Source organism: Poecilia formosa, unplaced genomic scaffold (assembly GCF_000485575.1).
Source record: "Poecilia formosa unplaced genomic scaffold, Poecilia_formosa-5.1.2 Scaffold350, whole genome shotgun sequence".
NCBI lineage: Eukaryota > Metazoa > Chordata > Actinopteri > Cyprinodontiformes > Poeciliidae > Poecilia > Poecilia formosa.
Window position 1 is genome coordinate 537,136 of NW_006800289.1, and position 11,476 is coordinate 548,611.

General features: G+C 40.5%; 1 protein-coding gene and 1 long non-coding RNA gene across 3 annotated transcripts; one reads left to right on the forward strand and one right to left on the reverse strand.

Annotated features, from left to right (window-relative positions):
* Positions 1 to 3,941: 3,941 nt before the first annotated feature.
* wipi2 (WD repeat domain, phosphoinositide interacting 2) lies at positions 3,942 to 11,195 on the reverse strand. 2 transcript variants are annotated; one of them, XM_007574370.2, is made up of 12 exons: positions 10,951 to 11,195; positions 10,166 to 10,248; positions 9,338 to 9,507; positions 9,134 to 9,230; positions 8,254 to 8,351; positions 7,995 to 8,087; positions 7,817 to 7,887; positions 7,574 to 7,681; positions 6,811 to 6,975; positions 6,434 to 6,541; positions 6,247 to 6,344; positions 3,942 to 5,369 (listed from the first exon to the last, which is right to left on the reverse strand). In XM_007574370.2, exons 1-12 carry the CDS (start codon positions 11,022 to 11,024, stop codon positions 5,257 to 5,259), a joined length of 1,278 nt encoding a protein of 425 aa, XP_007574432.1. In that variant the 5' UTR covers positions 11,025 to 11,195; the 3' UTR covers positions 3,942 to 5,256. The 2 variants fall into 2 exon arrangements, with proteins under 2 accessions (XP_007574432.1, XP_007574431.1); XM_007574369.2 differs by having other exon boundaries at positions 7,568 to 7,681; positions 10,951 to 11,194.
* On the forward strand, positions 6,927 to 7,491 carry LOC107833244 (uncharacterized). Its single transcript, XR_001658963.1, has 2 exons — positions 6,927 to 7,013; positions 7,118 to 7,491. It is a non-coding gene; the product is annotated as an uncharacterized LOC107833244 (long non-coding RNA).
* Positions 11,196 to 11,476: the final 281 nt, after the last annotated feature.

Genomic DNA, 11,476 nt, shown 5'->3' on the forward strand with positions numbered 1-11,476 from the left:
ACTGCCTTGTGCAGCAAGGCAGTGCATTAGCATTAGCCTTTTACCTAAAATAACCTATTAGTTAATTTTCTTACTTATTTGCCATGTTTAGTAAACTGAATGGAGTAAGTCAATGATAGAGAACATGCTAGTGATGTCCCACATGCTACTGATAGTCTTCATGCTAACATTAGCATTTTGGATAATTTTAGCTTATGCATTAATTTTAATATACTGAGCTAAGCTGTACAGGTACAGTTTAGTTAGTCCACATGCTTCTGACTCCGGTTATTGACTACATTGCAGCTTTCTTTACCATTAATGCTAACTTTTAGCATCAGAACGCTGGGTCCAGACCGATGGGCACACTTTGGCAGGCCCCGGTTAAATTTCTTCAGGAAGTTTCTAGTTCTTCATGTAAACTTGTGGTTTTTAAAAAATACTCTTTCATTATTGTTATATTTAGTACATAGAAATAATTTTACTGATTCTAGCTGAATTAAAACAAGAAAAGTTTGATCTGATTTAACTTCAGGCAGCAAAAGAAAACAAGTGTTTTTATTCAGTATTTTAACTGCAAATGATGCAAAAGCGTAAGCCCCTTTTTTCATGTGTTTGTATGTTTAAAACTATCGTTCCCAGTGAAGTATCAGTATCTCCACTGTAAAGTAAAAAAATAAAAACCTCAGAATGATATCTATGAAAACGACACACACAGGTTCGGGTACAATTCACACTTCTTGCCAAGTCATTCTGAATTCAGGTTAAAAAAAAATGCAATAGGAAATATATATCGCTGTTGCTCTCGCAGGAGAAGAATGATCCGGCTTCGACATTTTGCACACATCTGTTTACTCAGCCGATGCAACATAACGTGCATATTTACACTGCAGACCGAGGCTCCGTGGCAGAACATATGCATACAGGGAAGGCTGAAATAATAATACAGTGTGTTTGCCTTACGTTCAGCTGTATGTCCCAGCTTAGTAGGATAATTCTGCATAATGGGAAGTTTTTGTGATTTTAAATAAAAAGGTCGGAACTTTGAGTTTTCATTTCAAAATGTTTCCCCGTATGCTGTGACGTGAAAACCAACGACTGTGTTAAAACATGTCATGGAGTTGCAGTGAATATTTCTTCTTTCCACATTCTTGTTTGTATTTTGATTGGATATCCTTTATTGACTATTTCTGATGTCATCTTAGAAGTTAAATTGTGCTTTTTTTGTTGTAAATTGCAGCTTTTTCAAAATTTGATTTCTATTTAAAAATACAACAACAACAAAAATTTGAGTTTCTTCCAGCTATTTCTCAGTGGGAGCATTTAGCTAGACAGTTTCACACCAGCATATTTCACCATCAATGTTACACTTTTTATCTAATATTTTATTTTTTGTTTTGTGTCTTTTGCTGATATGGACGCATGAATTTGGTGACGTTTGCTCGTTTTCATCCTGTGAAATCCTCGCTGGCAGAGGTTACACAAGATCAAAATGACTGCTTTGTACAAACGTATCAGTCAGGAGAGGAATCCAAAAAAAATCCACTCAAATCTGAAGTAGATCTCTCGCTGGCAATCATCTTGCACACTCAAATAAAACTTGTTTCATCTTTCCTGAGTGTTGATCTAAGTTTCTGGTTCGACCTGTGCTTCGTTAATTATACATCGTGTCAACACTTCAGTCAGAACAAGAGCCAAAAAAAAAAAGTCACATTGTGTTTTATGCAGCAGCACAATGAGGAGAGTCATAAATAATGGAGATGATACAGGACAACAGGTACTTCACAAAACATGTCATGTTCCTCTGGAACAGATGACAAGACAGGAATGAAACCGGTCCGGGAACCTGATGGCAACGCAGGAAGAACTGTAGGAATTCCTGACGTGGATGCTTCGTTTTCTACGAACATCTGGACCAGATAAGAGGATTACAAGAAAAGAAATGTTTTCTTTGAAAGAAAACTTCCAGGAGTCGGGGTGGAATCTCCCACGACTTTAAATACGACACTGAGTGTCTCCAACAGAGCACCGATGAACAAACAGTGGAGGCAGAATCATGATCTGGGCCGACTGAACCTAAATTTCAACATTCAAATTAAGGGGGGAAAAAAAATGTTAGAGGTTTTGGAAAGGTCAGAGTTCAAAACTGAATCTGATGGGATGTCCACAATACATCCCATCACAATAGTGGAGACATTAAACGTGGAAATGCAGCTACCAACCGGGTCTAAGATAACATGAAAAATGTACATTGTTCAGGAAAACATTGCTTTTAAGTTTCCTAGAAATGTATTTTCCTCAAATTCTCACAAAAGAAAATGAGTGATCTGTGACTTTGAGGTCAACTTCAGAAGAATGGAAGTGTGTGAATTAAAGACGAGTTACGAGTACAAAATTAATTTGAGAAATTATGTATTATTTATGAAGCTGTTGCGATTTCTTACTGTAATTCACGCAAATGAGACGTATTGAAACAAATAGAAAAGGTCCCCTAATATATATATATATATATACTGCTCAAAAAAATAAAGGGAACATTTCACTTTAATTTTGTGTGTGGCTCCAAATCCAGGCCTCCATTGGTTAATAAATTTGATTTCCATTGATGATTTTTGTGTGATTTTGTTGTCAGCACATTCAACTTTGAACAGAACAAAGTATTCAATGAGAATATTTCATTCATTCAGATCTAGGATGTGTTATTTGAGTGTTCCCTTTATTTTTTGAGCAGTATATATATATATATATATGTTGAATTGTGATATTCAGTAAATTGCAGTTTCTACAAGATAACACAATAAAAAAAGCAAATATAAAGACCATTGTGTCAATTTCAGGCTGATGTTTATTACCAAAATAATTTGAGTCATGCTATTTTAACCTACCCTGAGAACAATACGTGTGACTTTGTCAACATGCATGAGGTTTTGTTCCTCTGGCATGCAGCGCTGCTGTTCCTCTCGGTCTCTCTCAGCTGCAGTCGAACCAGTTAAAGCCGAACCCTCTTCACTTCATTAGAAATCTGGCTACGACTGAGGACGACATAATGAGCACACCTTGAAGGTTAAGATTTTAAATTTGTTTCATTCAACCAATTAGCTTGTCTGGCAGTGAGATCAAAGTATGAGCAAATTTAACAGTTTTTGTTTACAATTTAACAAAAAAGAAGAACAAAAGAAAAAAAAGAGGGGGAAAAAATGACAGCAACTTTTTGCATGTCACCGTTTTTTTTGTTGTTTTTTTTTGTGATGAGCTTCAAGTCTTTGAGTTTGGAAAGACTCTGCCTAATATGTAGTACAAGTAGTTTTAGACTTAACTGTAGAAGGGCTTCATCTAATAATTATTTGAGTAATCAATCAATCAATCAAGCGATTATTCAAGTGCTTGAGTAATCAAGCGATTAATCGGATTTAAAAAACTTGATTCTACACAATTTTCAGTTAAACACTTTTTTATAAAGTTTTTTTTACTAGCATAAACATTTTTAGACTATATTTCTATTTTCAATGCAAAATATTGAGTTCCCTTTAAACAAGAAAATAAACATTTTATTCCTTCAGTGAACAATTGATCACTTGTAGCAAAGGGTGCATCTGTAGCTAAAAAATAAAAATAACTTTTAGCAACATGTCAAAAACTCAACTTACTTTTCTGTCAGACTGAACTTTTTTTTTTTTTACCTTAAAATGCAATACATAGTTTTGATTTGCTCTGTTGCTCTTTCAACAAATTACATTTTGTCTTCAAAAAAAAAAAAAAGCCACAACAATCAACTGCTAAATTATTTGATATTTTCAACAACCGATTAATCACAAGTAATCCGATTAATTGTTTCAGCCCTTAACTTTAGTATGTACCTGTCTGAACGTTTCAGAAGTTTCTTTTAATTTTGCAGCAGTAAAATGGAGTTGAAGCTCTGAAACCTTTAGTTTTGAATTTATATGAAAGAGAAACGCAACGTCTCGTATACATCAATACATAATTTTATTTTCATTTTACCTTCAGATGAACGTCTTACATTTTGTACAAAATCATTAGAAAATGTCTGCTGCTCCATAATCCCGGGGCTAATCCTTGGCAGAGCGGGGTGGGACCGCTAAAGGATTAAACTGGGAATCATGCAGCATCCTGGACCGGATGACGAGGCTCAGCCCGACCTTCAGATCAAAGTTTCAGTCCACCGTTTCCCATCTTATGGTCAAACATCCACTTTCGCCCCTCCCTCCCCAGCGAGGGGCGACTGGGGGAGGAGAGGGCGGTATAATCTGACCACATCTAGTAAGGTATAGATATACAGATTAGGATGAAGGAGAAGGAGGAGAGTCCGTTCTGTCTTTCTCCGCTCGTATGTCTGCGATGGATGGGCACAGTAGCACGTCAACGACACCATGCATGTTCGCATACGCACGACACATCATTGGGTTTGATTAGCTAAGAAGGTTTTTTTTCTCGTTTATAAAACCATCAATATCATCAGTCATTTAAAAAAAACAAAGAAAAGAGGAATCAACCGATGTGTGCAGAAGAGAAGAAGCTTGGATGATGGAAAGAGGGTAGATGTTTTGCTATTGTACATGCCCAACAAACACACACACACACACACACACACACACACACACACACACGTTAAGTCTCAGCTAAGCACACAAACGTCTCAAGTTGGAAGTTTCCAAATCTTCCTTTTTAAGAAAAAAAAAAATTGGTAAACCCGACGGACGCCGCGCCAGACGATAAGGAAACGTCGGCCTGCTGACGATGGATTTTTAGAAATGTCCTCCTCTTCCAAACAGAAATAAAAACAGAAAAAGAACAGAGAGGCACTTACACAATCACTTTCATTGTACACAGTGCATTAATATACGTGTCCACCAAATGAGACACGGCTACATTGTGTTTTTTTTTCTTTTAACTCTTTCTGTTTGACCACGCTCACAGGGTGGGGGGCTCATTTTCACAATGAAGCATGGTTTGTCTTTGCTCTGCTTCGTAGCAATTGGCACATGTACATGCAAAAAGCTCCACATTCTGACCCGCACAGGCAAACTAAAGGGGACGGAGGCATGGTGGAGAGAGGGCGGGGGGGAGGGGGAGCAGGACAGTAAACTGATTGGTATGTGGACAGAACAACGCACAGACAGACAGACTGAAAGGCAGGTCCTTGAACGCCTCCCCCAGCCTTTGATCCCGTCCCTGCCCCTCGTCGTGTCTGGTGTTTTCACAGCAGCACCAGAGGAGGCCTCTGAACGTCGGGAGGGGGGTTTTGGGGTTCTGTCGGGGTCAGTCGGTTTCCAGGATGAGCGGCGGCTGCTCGTTCTCCTCCTCCAGGCGCAGGTCGTTCAGGTCCTCCTCCAGCCCCGCCCCTCCCACCGCGCCCTGCTCTTCGCAGTAACCTAGGAGACGAGGGAATCGGACGCAATCGGGACAAGTGAGACAAACAGCGTTGCACATTTTGAAGTTACCCTGTGCAATCAGATAAGAATTCTTTTTTCTATTTAGTTTTTTTTAATTCAGCGGATTTGGAAGTATTTTTTTATTTAAGGCGTTTTTAATACAATATTAGAAATACATTAAGAGATGCAAATGAATAATTCAATTCATTTTTTTACATAGGAAAATATCTAAAATGCAACAACGCAGCATTCATTTAGTGATCATTTGATCATTTTTGGTAAAAATGATCAACTTTTAACAGAAACAATACAGCAGAGGACTGATCTGTTGATTATTTATTGGATTAGCAGATTAATAATTAAATAGCAAGGCGTGCTTAATAAGGTAGAACAAATTTACAGTTTTTTTTTCATCTCGAATGCAAAATGTAATTTTTTTTAGTAAAGTTTTGAGTTAATTGCTGCTCTGATTGTGTTAATATTTCAACAAGTGGCCTTTTTTGATTCTCTATGCTCCAGTTAGCGATGAATCAATTACTAAATTAGTTAACGATCATTCCAATAAATCGATTAATCGTGACGAATCATTTGAACTGTAGGAAAAGCAGTGGAAAATAAATGAACACATGTTCTAGAAAAAGGTGGGATTTTTCTAAATCTCACAGTGTGAAAAACGTTATATAGATTACCAAAACTTTTTGTGTGCGCATTTGTGCTTCAAGCATAAAAGTACAAGAAGCACAGCTGTGACGGCTCAACTCATATGATTAAGGCTGAATGATTTTCTGTCTTTCAATGCAAAAAAATGCTTTAAATTTGTAGTTTCATAGAGTTAAAGGGATGTTTGTTGATTCTGTTTTGCAGATTTCTAAATTACCTTTACTGACAGCGGCACTGTAGGTTTGGGCCACAAGAGGGCGATCATGTGAGCCCTGCTCCAGGATCTCATTGGGAGGTTCAGCACTGCTGTCAAGCCTGAACAAGAAACAGAAAAATGTTTAAAAAAACTAAACAGAAAACAAAACTCTGACAGTCTGCTGGAGGTGACAGCCTTTCTGTTTCACCTGTGCTGCTTCATGAGCGTGCATTCCCCCCCCTCCTGGGGGTCCAAGTTGTACAGGTATAAATATCCGTCAGCCGCTGCCACCAGCAGCCTGGGAATCTTCTGAATCCTGGTTTAGAAAACGGAGACTCGTCAGAAACCCGCTGAGCATTCTGCTGCAGCTCTCTCACACACACACACACACACACACACACTAGTTGGGTCATTTCCCTGCTCGTTTGCATTTCAGCTCTTACACTATCAGGCGGATCAGAAAAGGAAGTCAGTCAACTTTTACAGACGCTTTTTTTTTTTTTTTTCAAAAATTATAGCAACCGATCAGATTTGATGTCAAAGCAGCTAAAAGAGGCCGAAGATGAAACTTTCGTTTGTGCTCACACGGCTAAGGCGCAGATGTTTTTGTGTCCGCAGAAGGGCAGGCGTACGGTGGCGAAAGCTCGTCCCTGGGTGAACATTTCTGTGACCTGTGAAGGCAGGTAGGTGGTGGACGCCATCAGCACCTTCCCCAAGTAACCCCCCCATGTCGTCGGCTCCTCAGCCGGCCTGGAGGGGGAACAAAAAAACAAAACAGAGAACACGAGGTATGTTTACAGTTTGTTGCAAAAATGTTTATTTGAATTTTTTTTGCTATAATCGATAAGGATTTTATGTTATCTGTGATTTTCTTTTTTATTTTACTTGACAGCATCACGTTTCGTGTCAGACACTGCAAAAAACTTGGAACTGAGGCAAAAAGTCATCGTTCAGCAGCACGACGGCCCAAAACATACAAACCAGAGCTTCAACGATCAAAACATCCTTATGTGCGGGAAAAGACTAGTCAAAGTAAAACGAGGCGAGACAATTTGAAAATTGATGTTTGGAGATGCTTTCCATTCATTGTGACTGAGCTGGACTTAGTTTTGGAAAGAATGAGGATAAACACGAGTTTCCACATGTGCAAATTTAGTAAAGACCACCAAAGAGTTCACTGAGGGGGAATGGGAAGAGATGCACATGACAGGTTTAAGATTCTACCTGTAGAAAAATAAAAAATAATAAAGACTACTAATCATCTTTCTGACGTGTGTGGCTGTAAAATTAACTGAATGGTGAAAAAAAAAGAGAGAAAAGAGAGAGAAAAAAGGGCACTTACACATACTTCTCTTTCTGCGTCTCTAATTTGAAAATGTGGACCGTCTCTGTGTTGCTCGAGGCAGAAAGATACAGGCCTTCCATGCTGAACGCCAGCGAACAGATGCTCACGCACCTGAGAGCGACAAAGCACAAAACACACACATTCAGCAAATGGAAACGTGCGCAGACGCAGAAACACAGCCTGGGCTCGACTCCTCTTTCACTTCCCAACCAGCAGGACGCTCGGGCGTCTCAGTCGTGCTCTAACCTCTTGACGCCTCGCCGGAACTCAAACAGCTTCTGTCCCTCTGGGATGGAGAAGACGCGGATGACCGTGCCCTGACGGGGAAGTGAAACGCACGAGGCGCAGGCTGAGATAAGAAGGAAGCGAACACACAAGGCCTCCCTCTGTCCGTCTGTCCACCCCGACGCGTCAGACAAATTACCTTCTCTGAAGCCGTGGCCAGCTTGGTGCCGCTGGCGTCGAACGCCAACGCCGCTAAGGGGCTGTCGTGAGCCGGAATCATGTTGGCCGCCCTCTGAGGAAAACAAAACACGCCTGTGTTTACTTTAGGCTGACCAAAAAAAAAGAGACCCGAACCAAACGGATGCCGTCTAGGCTTGCCAGCGTTACAGATAAGAAGTGTGTGTAAATATTTCAGCCATAATAAAACAAACTGCCCGAGCCGGGTCGGTTCCCCCTACCAGGTTGACCGTGTCAAACACCTGGACCTCCCCTATCGTGGCGCTGCCCGGATACGCCAGGTAACAGTTATCGTTGCTGATGGAGAGAGCACACAGTCCTGCAGAGAAGCAGAAAAAATAAGTAAATACAATGAACTACGGAAAAACCGGAAGCAGGTTTTAAGTTTAAATCTAAACCTGCAAAAACAGAAAATCTTACCGAGTAGTTTTGGTTTAATTTCTAGGGCTACGTCTTGATATAATGAGTGGGAAATGTCTTGTTGCACTGGCAGATTAATTTACAAATAACTAGTAGTTTTTCATCAATATTAAGGAATTATTGACTATAGACAAGCTCCTATTATTTTCCTGAAAAGTTACTTCTGAGTTAATTTAGTCTCATTTCAAATTTACTAAGATATTTGAACAAAAACCTGGACCAAAAACGCTTTAAAATATCCAACATTCAGTTTCACTAAAACTTGAATATTTCTTAAGAGCAATAATAATAATAATAATAGTAATAATAATAATAAAGAAATCAATTCAGAGATGTTACTTCAGTGTTATGGCCTGACGTGGACAGTTTGCAGAGTTCTGCATGCAAGTACGTCAATAGAAAGTTTAGTGAAAGGAAAAAGTTTAATAAAGAAAAACATTGTGGGGGAAGATTCTGACAGTGGATCAGAGGGTAGAGAAGTCCCTTTAGCAATCTGAAGATAATGTATTCATCTGTTTGTGTCCCTAACTCCAAAAGTGGCTTTTTAGCAGCAACCTAAATTACACGTCACTTCCTGGTTCCAACAGATTCTCGTAAACTTCTAATGGAGGAGAACCGATCCATTTTCGCTCCACCGCAAACTGAATCGATGAGTTTTGAATCCAGCTTGTGCGAACCGACCTGACGGGTTGGGCGGAGTCTCTCGGATAGTGTGCAGCACTTTCATGTCTCTGATGTTGTGAATGTAAAGCGACTCTTCCAGACACACAATCAGCCTCTGCGGGGGAGACAACTGCGGCGTCAACAAGATCCGACAAACCCCCTCACACACCCCCCAAAAACAAAACTAAACTAACCGTATTGTTATTTTTTATTTCCCCCTACCTGTCTGTTCAGTTTCACAGCCAGTATGGTGTTTGAATAAGAGTAGTTGCAGATCTCAGTTCCCTTCTTGAAGTGACAGACTTTGAGCTTCCTGGGCGCCTTCAGACTCACGATGGCCACCAGGCTGCTGGAGAACAGGCGCTCCACGATGCACACGTCCTCTGTGTCGGCTGCGGAGACGGACGCAAAGACAAAACATCAATCAATCAATCAAATTTTATTTGTATAGCACATTTCAGCAGCAAGGCATTTCAAAGTGCTTTACACCGCACAGCGTCAGCTCCGTCGCGTGGCAATGGAAACGAGAACAACCCTTAGTGTGGGAAAACTGCTTCTTCAGAGTTAGCGTTTAGATGAACTGGACTTTATTTAGTGGCGTCAGAGTGAATGGGGCTTACGCACAAGATATTTAAAAATATTTATTTTGTAGTAGGAATAAAGTAAAATCGAGTGTGACGTTTCTACACTATGTTGGTTTATCACCTAAACTCTGAAAAATTCAGTGGACGTTTTGGTTGTGATGTAAAAAGGTGGAAATACTTTTGCTAAACATAAAAGGAATGAATATATGAATATAATGCAATTTAAATCTAATAAGAAGGGAAATACCTGATGTTAAAGCATAGATTTACAAGATATTTAATATTTTAATTAAAATAAAAAAACTACTAATGGGTAGGTGATTCAATTATGTCTAGACAAACTGCATTACATACAACTACTCAAACATGTGACTGAGCAGCAGTAGGATGAGTGATGACCTGCTGGGACATACTGCCTGGAGGGGGCAGGGGGGAGAAGAAAGAATAGAGTTCTCACAATACTTACTACATTCATATATCTGCTCCAATTTGTCCACAGAGGACAAGGAGAAAAACTTGTATCCTGATTTGGTGCCAACAGCCAAGGACCTGCAGGAACAGCGGGAGAAGGACAGACAGCAGTAAGTGACCGAGCGTTGCATCAGCGGCGCACAGAGGCTGCATGGAGCTCCACTGTCTCCGTGTCACTGGATACGCCTGAGTTAGTTGTCACACTGCGACATTTGTCACCCGACTGAGGCGGTTTTGCAATATCACCCGTGCGTGTCCGCTGCTAATTCAGCCGAACAACCCTCCGCTGACAGTTCTCCCATTTCCTAATATGAACGAATGCAAATGCCGTGAGCATTTTCGGGTTTCAAGACTAGATCTAACAGCTCCTGAAAATGTTGGTCATTCATCATCAGAGCGACTGAAACACGCCACATAATTATAACTTTACGTACGTTAGTTTTCGGGTAGAGAATAACATCTGTAGCCTTAATCTAGACACCCTAGTAATCCCTGTGGAGGCTAACTTCGATGTATTGTGGCTAAAGTTAGCCCCGATATTACAGCATCACGTTAGCTAACAAGCTAAGCTAGTCTCCAGTGAATTAAAATCCTATATGGATGTTTTCCTTAACAACCTGGCTGCTGCTTTCAATTTTACAGTGAGAAACCCCGTCCTGAATGTTTCACATAAACACATGTCACCCAGCCTTGGCAACTACAAACTGAGCTAACGTCCGCTAGCCTGAAAGCTCCCACAGGCCGCTGCATCCCCGGACTCGCTCCCCGGCCCAGCCTTACGTGTTGTCCTGGTTAAAGTTGGCGAAGAGAAGCTGGCTTCCGCCAGCATCCCCGCTCAGACTGGCCAGGTTCATGGGCTCGACACAGTCGACATATAAAGTTTCTGGTAAAATAGCAGCAACGGGACTGAATTGTTTCAATGAAATAAGAATAAGTACTGCGTTTTCACGGGGCCATCTCCGTTTCCAGCCCCGCTGTTCTGATTGTTGTTGTTTTTCACTGGGGATGTTGCTCACCCTCTGCGCGCATGCTCAGTGGAAGGCGGCGCTCAGTTCCCTTAAAGGGCCAACGTCACAAAGTGTCAATAACTAGCTTAAAAAAATAAATGTTAACCGTTCGCGAAATTCAGAATGTACGTCTGTGTTGCAGCAGCGGAAAGAGAAAGAGGAGGAATTACGAATATGACTCTATCGAAAATATAATACCTTAACGTAGTTTGTGAGCGGATCTACCAGCGCCCTCTACCGTCCGTCACATATAGGAGTTTTAGGAAGGATAATAATGCATACAACGTCCAATATTAATC

What these genes read in the sequence shown, in the direction of transcription:
- wipi2 (XM_007574369.2), bottom strand. Translation starts at nt 11,024, where the DNA reads ATGAACCTGGCCAGTCTGAGCGGGGATGCTGGCGGAAGCCAGCTTCTC. An exon ending in TGGCCACGGCTTCAGAGAAG is followed by an intron (nt 7,888 to 7,994) that starts GTAATTTGTCTG and finishes CTTCCCCGTCAG; the next exon opens with GGCACGGTCATCCGCGTCTT. An exon ending in AACATCTGCGCCTTAGCCGT is followed by an intron (nt 6,542 to 6,810) that starts GTGAGCACAAAC and finishes TTTCTAAACCAG; the next exon opens with GATTCAGAAGATTCCCAGGC.